Source organism: Kogia breviceps, chromosome 15 (assembly GCF_026419965.1).
Source record: "Kogia breviceps isolate mKogBre1 chromosome 15, mKogBre1 haplotype 1, whole genome shotgun sequence".
Taxonomy (NCBI): Eukaryota; Metazoa; Chordata; class Mammalia; order Artiodactyla; family Physeteridae; genus Kogia; species Kogia breviceps.
Genome location: NC_081324.1, coordinates 310,976 through 326,262, shown reverse-complemented (window position 1 = coordinate 326,262; position 15,287 = coordinate 310,976). Strand labels below are relative to the sequence as shown.

The following is a 15,287-nucleotide window of genomic DNA, read 5'->3' as shown; positions in this document are numbered from 1 at the left end:
TAGCTTCGTACGTTTCCGTAAAGTGTATTCCTCGCTCCGCAAACTCCGCATCTGGGTGGTTTGTGCGCTTCCCCACCACCGAGTCCCCCCTCCCTCGCACTCGCTGGCCTCTGGCTGAACCCAGCTCGCCGTGGGAGAACGGCGGGGGCGTGGCCCAGTCGCCCCGCCCACGCGCCAGCTGGCCGTGCCTCCGCATAAACGTCATCACGTCCCGTCCCCGCTCCTCAGTTACGTCATCAGGCTCCGCTCCCCACCACGTGTTGTCTGGCCCCGCCCACAGGCGTCCCGCCTTTCCCCGTCCTTTACGTCACCCGGCCCCGCCTACTACCCCACCCACGCCGTGTCTAGCCACCCCTCCCTCACGCGTCGTCACGCCTGTCCCCGGCCCTATCCGCACATCGCTCCGCCCCGCCGCTTCACGTCCCGCCTCCCTGTCCTCCAGATGCCGCCTCATCCTCTCGTCCCGCCCAGTCTCCCGGCGACTTCGCTCGTCGCCTCGCACCACGTCGCCCGGAGCCACCTCACGTCGTTCCGTTTGCACGTCTTCCCGCCTCGCGTTTCCCCGCCCCACGTCTCACCGCCAACGTTACCCCGCCCCCGGTCACCCGTCGCTCGGCGGATATGTGGGCGGCTCTCGGCGGGGTCGGGGGTCTCCATGTGGGGCTCCTTCTGGGCGGCGCTCGAGGCCTGCACAGCTCGCCGGTCTCCTGCGGCAAGAACCTACTCAAGAAATTTGCTTCGAAAACCAAGTACTGTTCCCCGCGTGGGGGCGGGGGCGCCGGGGACGGTGGCCCGGGGTGGGGGCTCCGCGGGCGGGAGGCTCGGCTGGCGGGAGGCTCGGCAAGGCGGGGGGCTCCGCGGGCGGGAGGCTCGGCGGGGTGGGGGCTCCGCGGGCGGGAGGCTCGGCGGGGCGGGGGGCTCTATGGGGCGGGGGGCCCGCGGGGCGGGGCGTCCGCGGGCGGGGGGCTCCGTGGGGTGGGAGGCTCCGCGGGCGGGGGCTCGGCGGGGCTGGGGGCTCCGTGGGACTGGGGGGTCCGCGGGGCGGGGGCTCGGCGGGGCCGGGGTCCGTAGGGTGGTCCACCGCCGGCGCGTTGGCCTGGCGCCCGAGCTCCCAGCAGCGTCAGTAAGCGCAGCTTCTGCCTGTTAGGTTAATGGCTGTTGAAAGCTCACTAGGGAGCCCACCTCTTACAGTTAACGTTTTTCCCACCCAGCCTTTTTTCTGTTATTTTACACAGCTGTGACGGTAAAGTTCTAAGTCTCCTAAAAGCTAAGAGTGCATCATGAATTTATGAAGCAAAGTGATGTATACATTTACAGTCCACCCTGGGTCCGAGGTTCCCAATCCTTGGATTGAAAATGTTCCGAAAAAACTCCAGAAAGTTCTAAAACACAAAACCTGAACTTGCCTTGCTGGCAACTATTTACGTAGCACTAAATAACCTAGAGATGATTTAGTGTATCCGGGAGGATGTGCGGAGGTTGTATGCAAATACAGCGCGTTGAGCATACTCCAATTTTGGTATCTTTGGGATCTTCGAACTGATTCTCCTCAGATATTGAAGGATGATGATTCTCGTTGCTAGAAGCGTTTTTCGGGAGGGTAGTTGCGTCACATAGAGAAGGAAGAATTTCCTTTCCATATTAGTGCTTTCTCTGTGGGGTTAATTTGAGGAATGAAGAAAGCTCGTCAGGATAGGTTTTTTATGACGAGAGGTAAGTATAATAAAATATGTTGATTTCATATCATTTAAATTCAATTGTAAATATGTATATATGTATGTTTTTGTTTTAATACACTTTAAAAAGTTTATGGTTTACAGAAAAATTGGCAGATGAGTAGAGTTCCCATATAGACACACTCAGTTTCCTTTCTATTAACCTCTTATATTAGTGCAGCACATATGTTACAATTGATGAACAGCATTAATACGTTATTATTAACTAAAGGCCGTGGCTTATGCACGTTTCCTTAGTTTTTCCCTAACGTCTTTTTTCCTGTTCCAGTGTCCCATCCAGGGACCGCATTACATTTAGTCGTCATCTTTTTAGGCTCCTCTTGAGTGTGGCAGTTTCTCAAACTGTCCCTGTTTTGATGACCTCAACAGCTTGAAGAGTACTGGTTAGATATTTTGTAGGATGCCCTTTTGTTGGGATTGGCGTGATGTTTTTCTCTTGACTATCCTGGGGTTTGGTTTGGGGGAGGAAGACCACAGATGTAAAGTGCCATTTTCATCACATCCTGTGAACACATACATGCTCTCAACATGGTGTATCACTGTTGATGTTGGTCTTGATGACTGACTGAGGCCATTTGTGTCTGTCAGGTTTATCCACTGTAAAGTTACTGCCCGGCCCCCCAGTTCCATACTGTCTTCTTTGGGGGGAAGTCACCGTATGCAGCTCACACCTAAGGAGTGGGGAATTATTCGAAATTTTGCAGGGGAGATGTGTCTCTTTTTCTCCATTTAACTCATCAGGATGGACTCACAATCCAGTACTACTTAATTTTGCTCAAGTTGTTCCAGCTTTGACCATTGGGAGCTCTTTCAGGTGGCTCCTATATCCTTTTGACACACTCCGTTATTATGGGGTTTTGAAGTAGTTTTTAAATTAGAAAACTTTTTTTTTTTTTTTTTTTTTTTTTTAGCACTTCCTTACTTTCTGGCACCACAGGATACCTCGACCCTAGAATCAGCCATTTCTCCAAGGAGCTCTGGTTCCTTTATTGGAAACAGGAGTCAGAAACCATGATCTGAGAGCTTAGTATGTTCATTGCTGCTGGGGTGTCTGTCTTTTAGACCCTTTCAGCTGGCAAAGCAAAAAAAAATAGTGTTTATGTTAATCCCTGTGTCTGTACTTATCTAGAAATGTTTCTGCATGTCACCACCTGTAGCTGTAATAAGTGAAACTTGAGTTCGTACTGATCTCCAGCCCTAATCCACTAGCACACGAATCATTCTCACTTCCTTCCCTTGCTTGTCTGCGACGGCGAGGGGCCTGGGTCCCCCGTCTGCCTTCCGGTTACTTAGCTGTTCAGGACCAGGTGGTGTGTGGCGCTGTTAGTCGTTAACCCTCCCCTGGGAAACAGCTTTACTCAGTCGAGGACAGTGCGCACGTGCAGCTTGGTAGGTGTATTTTTAAGGTCCTCGTTGTCTACCTTTGGGACTAGAGGTAGACTTGAACTGGAACTGTCGCCTGTCTCCCCCCACACAACCCGTGCTGCTGTCCATTGGGTATCTAAATCTTTTAGGCCCCTAGTAACCTAATTTCTATGTCCAGGGCTAGCCCCTTAGAAACAGTTAATGGCGTTAGCTTTTGTAACTGTTTCTTATTTATTTGATTTGCCGTCAGTATCCAGCATAGTTCTTATTTTCTGCCCATAGGAAGAAGTTTTGGTATGAAGGTCCTTCCTTGGGCTCTCACTTGGTAAGTACAGCGTAGTAGTGATGAGCCACTTGAGAATCTTGGTGGGTGTGAGGCTCCAAAAGTCGGCAGCTCTCCAGCCCTTCCGTTTCAATATTGGAGGGGACAGGGTCTGTAGAGGTGGGACTAGATTCACTGGAACCATGGAATTTTTACCTTTTAAAAAAATTACACTAGGGAACTTCCTGGCAGTCCAGTGGTTAAGACTCCGCACTTCGGCTGCAGGGGGCATGGGTTCGATCCCTGGTTGGGGAACTAAGATCCCACACGCCGCACAGTGCGGCCGGAGAAAAAAGAAAACAAAATTTACGGGATGTAATATCTGTTATCAAATTCTAATATGGTAATGTCCATTCAGTTTGTGTGTGTGTGTGTGTGTGTGTGTAACACAGATATGTGTAGATACACAGGCATACCTTGTTTTATTGCATTTCCCAGATACCGTGTATTTTACAAATAGAAGGTTTATGGCAACCCTGCATTAGCAGGTGATGTTAGCATTTTTTAGCGATATTTTTAATGAAGGTATGTATATTGTTTTTAGACATAATGCTATTGCACACTTAATAGACTACAGTATAGTGTAAACATAACTTTTGTATGCACTGAGAAACCAAAAAATGCGTGTGACTCACTTTATTGTGATATTTGCTTTATTGCGATGGTCTGGAACAGACCTGCAATATCTCTGAAATATACCTGTACTGTGAGAGTTTATGTAATAAATGGTTTTTGATAGAAAAAAATACATTGTATATACTAGAAACCTCCGAATTGTCCTTTTAAGAAGGAGAATTTTATCCTATTATATTTCAATAAAAATTTTTTTGGAAAAAAATATCTGCTTGGCAGTACTCTTGATCTTTAAGGGATGGTAGGTAAAATCTAGAAGGGTCCTGGTCTGTAAAATAAACTATCTTCAGGAAAACTCAGATGGCCAAGAATGACCTTTATCGTCAGTTAGTACAAGTTGATGTACAGTTGTAATGTTGCCTGTGTGCCTGCCTTTCTTCTTAACGGAGACTCACAGGCCGTCTCAGTTGGCATCCCTGACGAAGAGCACGTCCAAGCGAGCCAGGAGGGAGGACCACGTGCGCCTCAGGGCCCTGAACGGCCTCCTCTGCAAAGCGCTGGCTGAGTTGCTGTGCACCCCAGAAGTGAGCCAGGAGCTCTGCGACTTGAATGTGGAGCTCTCCAAGGTAGGCCTCGGGGCCAACGAGGGACTGCGGGCCTCGCGCCTCTGCCGTCGCCTGGCAGTTAGAAAAGGCGGAAGGGATGCTCGGTGTGGGCGTCTGGGTATTAGGAGAGGAAGGTGCTTGTGGGGTGCAAAAGCAGGTGGCTCGCTGTGCACAGGGCGGGGGAGGGGTTTGCCCAGACAGCACCGAGGGTGCTCAGAGCCCAGTAAGTGATGAAATGGGGCGTCTGAAGGTCTGGGGGTCAGATGAGTGGTGGATGATCTGCCTTTATCTTGGTGTAAAGACACGGGAGGTGGCTTCTGCCGTCTGTGCCCTCAGAGCGGATTGCGTTCAGCCAAAGGGAAAGCAGGAGGGGCAGTAGCAGCGGCCGAGGCGTTTCTGCGAGTGGGGCAGAGGCTGGGGCAGCTCAGGGGAGGTGACGCGTCCACCTTCTCCAGCCGTGTGCTTGGGGCACTAGCCCTGGCAGCCGGTGCCTGAAACCGGGACTGCCCGTGCGTTAGTGCTTCTCCCCTGACGCACCCTGTCTCCAAGAGCCCAGGTGAGCGGAGAGTAATTGGGGCTGGGCTCAGGTCTCTCTGACTTCAGACTTCTCCACCTGCCGCGTGTTCTGGAGGACGACTGTCTCAGAGGCTCAGAACGCGAACGTGGCGGCCGTCCTGCAGAGGAGCGCTGCGCACATGAGGTGAGGCCTCTCCTCGACCCCGCCTTCAGCCGCTTTTGTTCACTGTTTTTGCTTTTAAGGAACATTTGGGAAGCATTTTCTTGAATTCAGAGCAGAATTTACGCCTTCATATAAGCCATAATCTAGGTCAGCAGTTCTTGAAGTGTGATCCCGGGTCCCCAGGGACCCCTGAGCTCCTTTGTAGGGGGAGGTCGATGAAGTGAGAGCTTTTTCACAATGAGGTGTGGCTTTCTGTTCTCACCGTGTTGACGTTTTGTACTGAAGCCATGGGGGTAAAACTGCTGGCCCAGATGTCCTGGTGGTCATTGTAGCTTCAGCACATGCTCGTGGTAGTGCATTGCCAGCTTTATTGAAGAATATCCGTGACGGCGTATCTCGACCCTTTGGCACATCTTTTTACTGTCTGTGGTGGGAAGTGTGCAAGAAGCTCTGATGGTTGTCTCGGAAAGACACTGCAGTTGCTGATTGTGACCCAAACTAGACACTGCGCTTGAAAGAACAAGTGAACCAACTGTGGTTATTCAGATGGGGGTTTAGGACAGACATTTTCTCCAAAGTGAGCAAAGTGAACCTGTCACTTCAGGGGCACAACTGACCATATTTGTTGCCAGTGGTAAAATTTAAGCTTTCAGTGAAAATCAGAATTTTAGAAAACTTGTATCTACCACTCTGAGTTTGACAGCTTCATGGTACGTAAGACCCTTTTGATGAGATTGGAGGTGACGTGTTGTGAAATACATCATCATTCTGAAAATCTGTGTGACTTGGTGAACCAGTATTTTCTAAAAGACCAAGGCATGAGGTTACAAAGTCACACACAGGGAGAGATCAATTCAGAGGGCAAGGGGGCCAGTGGATTTTAATGAACAGAGAATGCTGTTCATTGATCTGGTTTCAGATTCCACATTGCAATCTTTAACATAAACTACTATTTATTGAGTTTTTGTATAGCATCTAAGAAGATCTACACTTTTCTGAAAGGCTGTTCGTATACTCTTTCCTTTTCAGTTACAGATCTCTGTGAGGCCAGATATTCTTCTATTTTAAACAAAATAACAACAGATTGAATACAGATACAGAGAGGAGAATCCAGCTGTTCCATTATGCTAGGTATTAAAGGAATTTGCAACTACATAAGCAATGCCACTCTTCTCATTAATTTCTTTTAAAATATAGTAATTTTATTTGTTTGTTTGGGTTTTTTTTTTTTTTTTTGGTGATACGCGGGCCTCTCACTGTTGTGGCCTCTCCCGCTGCGGAGCACAGGCTCCAGATGCGCAGGCTCAGCGGCCACGGCTCACGGGCCCAGCCGCTCCGCGGCACGTGGGATCTTCCCGGACCGGGGCACGAACCCGTGTCCCCTGCATCGGCAGGCGGACTCTCAACCACTGCGCCACCAGGGAAGCCCTAAAATATAGTAGTTATTTTAAATGAATTAATAAATACATGTTTTTACATTTTTCAACTTTAATTTCTAGTTTGGTATATATTGGTAGATGTAACCCACATAAACAAAAGGTCTTTGGCGTCCTCAATAATTTTTAAGAATAAAAAGGGGGTCCTCAGACCAAGGATTTTGAGAACCGCTGAGCTGGGTGAGAGTAAAGAAGCTACTCAGTTTTCTCCTCAGTCTTAAAGATGCAGAGACCTGGCAGAGCAGCCCTCGGGACTGGAGTTCCTGCTGTTTTCTGATTGGTTTTTAGGTAACAGAAAATGCAGTTGAACAGAATGTCCCTTTTCCCAACTCTTTTGATCACCAAGGTTTAGTGTAACGGTTTTCCCATAACTGCGTCACTGAGCAGGTGTGCTGTGTGTCACGGCACTGTGTTCACTGGATACTTGTTGCCCCTGGATCCGCCTGTATTGTATGACTGGGTAATATGAAGATCGTTAATGTGTCTGACGTCCGGGAAGCACGGCCGGCAGCCACACTTCTGTGGCGCTGTTGCCAACGAGTGTCGGTCGGACGGAGGGACGAAGCACTGGCAGGTTGTTGGTGCCCAAGCCACAGAGCCCACGGCCACAGTGATGCCCAGGAATGTCCCAGGTTCACGTCAGACTATTTATAAGGATCTCAAAAGTTGCGTTTAGAGAATTAAAAACAGTCGTGATCATGCATTTTGTATCCCTGTTGAAACGTGGCAGTTGGCTAAGGAAGACTTTTCATCTTTGAAGAATGTGATAAGCAAAACTCATGCCACGGGGCTTCCCTGGTGGCCCAGTGGTTGAGAATCCGCCTGCCAATTCAGGGGACTCCGGTTTGAGCCCTGGTCCGGGAAGATCCCACATGCTGTGGAGCAATTAAGCCCATGCTCCACAACTACTGAGCCTGCCCTCTAGAGCCCACGAGCCACAACTGTTGAGTCCACATGCCACAACTACTGAAGCCCGTGTGCCTAGAGCCCGTGCTCCGCCAACAAGAGAAGCCACCACAGTGAGAAGCCTGCACACCGCAACAAAGAGTAGCCCCCGCTCGCCGCTACTAGAGAAAGCCCACGCCCAGCAATGAAGACCCAATGCAGCCAAATAAATAAAATAAATGTATTAATTAGTTAATTAAAAAAATCATGCCTCACCTCTTTGTGAGATGACATTTTCTGCTTCTGGCACTGTCACCCCTCCACCAGGTGTCACCTGTGACTGCACAAATCGCTTTCTCTCTCCAGGCACCTTTTGATGTCCCAGCAGACCCTGAGGAACATGCCGCCAATAGTGTTTGTTCAGGACAAAAAAAATGCAGCTATAGTGGAGGTAAGGCTTTTACATAATTACCTTTTTATGATGTAAACTTTTATATGGGTAAGATTTTAAATTTAATTTTTAAACATTCAAAAGATAACATATAGTTTTTTTAAGGTAGTAGAAGGGTACAGATGAAAAGTGAGGCACCTGTGCCCTTGTTCTCAGCCCTGTTCCCCAGAGGTAACCACTTTGTATGGCTTTGATGTTTTAATGCTTATCAGTATAGCCCTAACTAGTAAAGCAGATCCCTTTCTCTCTCAGTTTACAAACTTGAAGCAGTCAGAGCTGCCCTCCTGTGCTTACCTCCTTCTCTCACTTCCCTAGATTTCAGTCTGTCTGTGGTTACTTTACACTGTTAGGGCTGACACACTTATGTTCTGTCCTGTAACTGTAATTGTTTCATAATTATTTTCCTTGTTTTAGGTATAGGTTAATTATAAAGGCTAAAAACCTGTTAAAACATACATACGTTTTGATCTGGGTGGTGGTTACTTTGTGGTTATTAAGGTATGTTATACCTTTAAAAAGTTTACCGAGAAAAACAGTAGCATATACGGGATTATGATTAGGTGGCTGTTACTCACTGTAGGACTACGTAGTATTTAGATTCCCAGAGGGGGGAAAAAAATCTAATTGTACTTTGTTGTCTTTTGTTATTCATGATACAAGCGATACTGAAAACATTATTTGGATAGTAACTTTGATAGATGTGTGATTTCCTAGCTAGGAAGGGGAACAGGAGGGAAGTTGCAGTGCCGCTTACAGCTCAAGTGGAGTTTAGGTCACGGGTGTGCTGTGCAGATACTCAGCAGGAACCCCCGGGCACGTCGGGTGGGGCTGGTGGGAGGACCCACCTGTCGCAGAGGATGAGCCCTCTGCCGGCTCGTCCCTCTCTCTGTGGAGGAAGAATTCAGAGCTGCAAGGTCCTACCTGGCTGTGTGGGTTCCTTTCCAGAAAAGGTCACTGGAGGGAGGGAGGTGCATGCGCGCTTAAGCGTTTCTGGGAGGGCCTTATTCCAGAGGCTGTGCTGATGGGTGTTTGCACTGGAGACCTCTAACGCCTGTCCTGCCCCGTGTGCTCGGGGGAAGTGGCCAAGGGTCGGCCACGTGCCACGCGGTGATGGTGGGTCCTGCACATGCCCAGAGCTCAGCTGTTGACCTGGGGGCCAGGGGATGGTCAGACCTGGGCTGGCGCCTCCGAGTCCTGCAGTTTCTGCCTCACTGTGGTCAGAAGTGAAGGCTGGACCCAGTGGGGTTTCTGCTTTGGGTGGGTGATCATTTGAGGGCATAGTCACTGCTTCCCCTGGCGTCAAGTCAGGGCAGTGCTTTTCAAACACTGTATGCTTTTAATAGATTTAAAGTCAGCCGTTGGTAAAGCACTTGGCTAGACACAGAAATATGATATTGGGAATCCTGGATGAAACTTTGAGTCTTCTATCAGTCAGTTTATTTCTGTCTTATATTGGTTGCACCAAAAATCATAGGTAGTTGCAACTGCTAACATGTTACCAGTTTCAGCAGCTTCCTTTGCATCCTCAGGATAATCTTCAGGTCAGCAGTCTGGACATGTGAAAGAGGACTAGCAATAAGCTCTGTCCAAACTGAACCCTGAGTAATCCGGCAGTATTGATGGTACTGCCCGTAAACACACGCAGAGGTGCTCATCAGGAGCGCAAGAATGAAAACCAGACTCCAGCGCACACCCCTCCGTGAGGGCTTTCCCTACAGGAGTGAGGGCGCGAGCGCCGAGGGGTGAGGCCTGGCGGGAGGGCAGCTCGCAGCACCCCGTTGGAGACTGGCCGTCCCCGTGGAAGCTGAGTCTGTGACCCTCCAGGCCCCCCCGCAGTACCCACGGCCGTGGCCGGGAATGTTGGCCCAGCGTCTCTCGTGAGTGCGGTTCCAGAATGGACGGACGTGCTCTGGAACAGTCACCTGACCCACGTCCCACCAGATGTGGAGCCAAGAAAAGGCCACGCTCTGAGCGCTTCTGTACATAAAACGCTCAGGAAAAGCCTGGCTCATCTTTGGTGTTGGAAGTAAGAGTAATGGCTGTCATGGGGCGGGGAGTGAGCAGGAGGGGCCTGAAGGAAGCTTCTGGGGTTCATCTGCTAAGTGTCACGGGGACGTCCACACGTGTGTTCAGTTTGTGGAATGTCACTGAGCTACACTTAATGATTTCTGTACCTTTCCCGTAGATGTTGTACTTCAGTCAAGTTTTTTGTTTTTTTTAATTAATTTTTGGCTGTGTTGGGTCTTTGTTTGTGGGCGAGGGCTTTCTCTAGTTGCGGCGAGCGGGGACCACTCTTCATCGTGGTGCGCGGGCCTCTCACTGTCGCGGCCTCTGTTGTTGCGGAGCACAGGCACCAGACGCGCAGGCTCAGCAGTTGTGGCTCACGGGCCCAGTTGCTCCGCGGCACGTGGGATCCTCCCAGACCAGGGCTCAAACCTGTGTCCCCTGCATCGGCAGGCAGATTCTCAACCACTGCACCACTAGGGAAGCCCCAGTCAAGAGTTTTTTTAAATGTTGATTTTTATTGTAACTATACAGGAAAAAAACTTTTTTTATCTGAATTTTTAAGGGAAATACATAAACTCTGACGCCAGTATTGTGGTACACGCGCACTCGTCTCCCCGCTGACGGTCAGGCTTCCGAGAGCAGGTGTCGGGTAGCCGGTGCCCACCGCGCAGGGGCACCCGCTGCCCCACTGCACGTGGCCTGGCCCGCACCCTCTGAGCTCAGAGCTCCCCTTCCACACGAGAACTTAGCCTGGTGGCCTGTGTTAACATGTTAGAATTTGAGGTTGTGTTTGGATTTGGTTCTTTGCTAATAAAATAAGCTTTACCGAGGCTTAATTTATGTTGAGACGTGCTTCCTTTGACAAACGCATACCTCTGTGTCATCGCCACCCCTGCTCACCCTGGTCAGCTCTCCCCTACCAGCCGTCTGATTTCAGTCACTGTAGGTTAGTTTTGCCTGGTGAGATTTCTGTAATTTCACGTGAGTAGAACTGGGATGTTGTCTTTTGCATCTGGCTTTGCTCAGCACAGTGTTTTTGAGATTCACCCATGTTGTTTCATGTGTAAGTAGTTCCTTTTTTATTGGTAAGCAGCATCCATCGTACAACTGTACTGCAGTTTACTTACTCATCCACTTTTTGATAGACATTTGTCTTTGTTCCCAGGCCTTGGGTATAAAGAGTGAAGCACTGTGAACATTTGTGTACAGATTTTTGTGGATGTATGTTTTGTTTCATTTAGGTCACTTCCTAGGAGTAGCAAGTGTATGTTTAACTTTCAGAAAACAGCCAGGCTGCTTTGACCACGGCCGTGCTGTCGGCCCTCCCACCGCAGCGTCAGGGTTCCTGATCCTCCACATCCTCGCCAGCCCCTGCTGTTGCCATCCTGGTGGTTTAAACTTGCATTTTCTTTTCTTTTCTTTTTTTTTTTTTTTTTTTTAAATTTTGGCTGCGCTGGGCTTGCCAGCTCTTCGTTGTGGGCTTCTCTCTAGTTGCAGCGTGTGGGTTTAGTTGCCCCCACGGCATGTGGGATCTTAGTTCCCCAACCAGGGATGGAACCCGCGTCCCCTGCGTTGGAAGGCAGATTCTTAACCACTGTGCCACCAGGGAAGCCCCCTAAACTTACGTTTTCTTCATGACTAATTATATTGAGCATCTTTTCATGTGGCTACTGGTCATTCCTCCTTTTGTGGATCAGTTAAAGTCTCTTGCCCATTTTTAATACGGTTTGCTTGTTATTGAGGTGTGTAGGTTCATTGTATATCTGGTACAGGTCGGTTGGCAGAAATCTTCATTGTGAATATTCTCTCCCACTTTTAACTTTGGAGGAGGCCAGTTTGTCCTTGTTGTGTAGCATCGTCAGTCCTGTTCCAGGTATTTTCTGTGGACTGATTTGTCTCCAGTTCTGCTTCTTTTCACCTTTGTGGTTTGATTGGTGTGTCACCGGCTGGTGGTGATGCTTTAGTTCCTGCGTATGACAGGGCCCGGTTGTGGACCAGGCTCGCCCGGGCTCGCACTGAAGCAGGAGGTCGGGTCTCAGTGCACGGCCCCAGTAGGACGACCTGGCGGCAGTCAGAACAGACGCGTGAAGGTGCAGAGGCCTCCGACGGGCCCTGCTGAGGAGCAGGGTCTGTCCGCGGCGTGGGCCCCTCAGCCCCCGCGGGACCGGAGCCACACGCTAGACTTTGGACGCTCACGTTACCACCCTGGGGGGGTTCCCGGCAAATTCTGTGGCAAAGTTGAAGCATTTTATGAAACTTCGTTAGAAACCAGTCAGCGTTAGTAATTCAACTAATATTTAACTGGTTTCCTTGTAAATTTGACTAACATTTACAAGTTTTAAGTGTAGTTTTTTTTTGTTTGTTTGTTTGTTTTTTTTTTTTTTTTTTGTGGTACGCGGGCCTCTCACTGTTGTGGCCTCTCCCGTTGCGGAGCACAGGCTCCGGACGCACAGGCTCAGCGGCCATGGCTCACGGGCCCAGCCGCTCCGCGGCACGTGGGATCCTCCCGGACCGGGGCACGAACCCGTGTCCCCTGCATCAGCAGGCGGATTCTCAACCACTGCGCCACCAGGGAAGCCCCTTAAGTGTAGTTTTTAAAAAGCCTCAGTCCATTATCAGAGAAAGTGTGATTAAGGTAGCGGGCGTGGGCAGCGTCACCGGAGAGAAGGATGTCGGGTGGGCTTGAGGCCTGTGGCTGGGCCGGCACCGGGCAGCGGACGCTTGCACTCGGCTGGCGCCCGGCTCCGACGCAGGCAGCGGCGTGGCTCGAGAATCACCCCTCTGTCTGTTCCTTTTCAGGTTGATCGCTTACTGGCAATTGCTGATTTTGGACCCCCGGATGAAAAAGACGTTGTGCAAAATGATTTCAGGTGATACATGTGGGCATACGCTTTCGATGCGGGCAGACACCCAGGTGTGGACTTTGATTGTTTCCACAGCAGCCGCACAGTCCTGCCTGTCCCCAGCCAGCTGTCGAGGGGCAGCAGGCCCGGCTCTGTGCCCTTGGCTCTTGCCCTGGGGCCCAGCCCCGCACCTGGGCGAGGCTGTCAGGAGGGCCTTGGGGGTCCACACAGAAGTGCTGGGGCCTGGACTCTTGAGTGCTGGCAGTAGCGATTCACTCTCTCCACTCCCTGGCAGGCCCTGTTCTCGCACTTAGGGAACATCTGTGAACAGTAAACATCAGGATAGGCCTCTGAGAAGGTGCCGTGAGGATTCGGGGGTGGGGGAGCCCCATTCCACATGAGGGAGCAGCTGCGCCACGTGGCTGGCCTGTGTTCCGTAGATCAGCTGTGTCGGCATCCTGTGGGGACCGTCAGGGCCTCGGGGTGGGGGGACCCCCAGCCAGCCTGCCAGGGGATGGGCTGCAGCGCTCAGACCCCTGAGCTAGAGCAGAGGCCGCAGGCGGCAGTGAGTCCCTGGGTTCCGGATCAGCAGTGAGTGGACGTGGGGAGAGGCAGGTGGGGAGCCCTTCCAGACCAGAGAGTTAGGGTTAGAGGCACGATGTGGCCAGATTTGGGTTTTGACAGGATTGCTCTGGTTTTGCTCTCAGAATAGACTCTTCTCTTTTGGTTCATCAGGTAACCTGAGCAACAGATCTAAAGATCCCTCCCCCATCCCATCCCCCCAATAATTCTGTTTAATTAGCCTAGTGTACTAGCCATGTTTAAGTGGGGAAAAAATGAAAACGCACTTAATGTCAGTACACAACGGCTGTACCAGCAGTATGCTGGCCTGAGCCACGCACGGGCTCCAGGAGTGCTGGCCGAGAGGTTCTGGACTGAGAATGCCAGACCGAACCCCACTTCCATCCAGTTTCCACAGTTTCCCTTAGAGAGGCGTTAGGACAGCGCATAAGCACGTGGCTGTAGGCAGTACTGTGCATGGTGTGAATTTCTTCTCCAGCGACCCCGAGGCCCCGGACACTGCATTGCCATGTGATACCCTGGGCCCTGCTGCACCTCCGAGTCTGTGTGGGATCGACCACGAGGCTCTCCACAAGCAGATCGTGGAGTACAAGAGGAGGAGAGAGAAAGGGCACGGGAGCGTGGGCCCAGCGCGGCTGCTGCACCCTGCCGAGCTGGTGAGGAAGAGGAAGGCCAAGCCCCGATCGGACGATGACCTCTCCCCAGGACTGCCTGTGGGCGACGGGGAGTGACGAGCCCCCGGGCGACGGGGCCCTTCCTGAGGAGCAAACCCCGGGGCTATGCATAGGGGCTCCAGGGGCAGAGAGGAAGGATCGCGGACCCTGACCCGCTCCCGTGAGCACGCGGAGACCCACGCTGCCGGTGCCCCCTGGGCTGCCCTTGTGCAGGCGCAGGCTGAGCTGTGCGGGTGTCATGTCTGAGCCCTTCAGACCTATTGCTGTGCTGCAGTGAGAGATGGGGCGAGGCTGTGGAGAGGGTGTGAAATCTCTTAGGTCGATGGTGTGTGGTCTGCCCTCCATATTTGGGGTTCCAGGTTTGCATGTTTGCTTGCTCACTAGAGTTTCTCCACGGCCCCCAGATCCATACTTGTGGCACTTTCATGGTTGTTCTCGGACACGCACAGACCAGTGGGACGCACACTTGGCCTTGTGGTCACACGAGGCACTGCTCTGTCCGCTTTGTTCATCTCGGGCTGTGAACAGCCACCCTGTCCGATCGGGTTAGCGCTATGTTAGTGTGTGCTGACAGATTTCACTCGTGGTGCCTAAGTGCAGGAGGCCATGATGTGTCTCCTAGAGAAAGCACGTGTTAGAGGAGCCTCGTTAGGAAATAAACAAATCATTTAATTCTGACACAGGAACATCGTTCTGGGCTTGGGGCATCTCCATTTCCCAACTATCATCAACCTTGAAACACTGAAAACGCAAGCTCAGATGATTGGAGAAAGGTACGCTATTAAGCTAAAGCAAGGAAACCTGTAACGTGGCTTTTCAGGGAGTGTAATTCCCCTTCTTGTAAACTGTTCCAGGAAGGAAAGCATTGCCTTGCCTCTGCAACAGCGGCAAGCCCCAAATGCCACTTTCCCTGTCGGCATCTGGGACCAGGTGCGGTGCCCAGCAGGGATATGGCACCAAGAAGGTCCATCTTTGCCGGGACGGTGGCCCACGCTGAAGGGACAGCATCACGGGATGCCCCTGTGGATGCTCCAGGCGTGTTGCTGTTTGAGTGGTGCTTGTGTGATCCTGCCCTGGAAGGGTGCACATAGCCTGTGGGTGGGCTGTTTCCATTAGGGTGTGGGTTGCT

The 15,287-nt window shown here is 51.2% G+C and overlaps 1 protein-coding gene across 1 annotated transcript; it reads left to right on the top strand.

Moving 5' to 3' along the window:
* The first annotated feature begins 442 nt into the window (after window positions 1-442).
* Window positions 443-14,836, top strand: RBFA (ribosome binding factor A). The gene is given in 10 exon segments (XM_059040485.2): window positions 443-468; window positions 470-595; window positions 597-749; window positions 3,384-3,426; window positions 4,446-4,622; window positions 5,189-5,301; window positions 7,968-8,052; window positions 12,859-12,929; window positions 13,963-14,181; window positions 14,183-14,836. Coding segments are annotated over 10 exon segments (1,140 nt in total). The 3' UTR covers window positions 14,310-14,836.
* The last annotated feature ends 451 nt before the right edge of the window (window positions 14,837-15,287 follow it).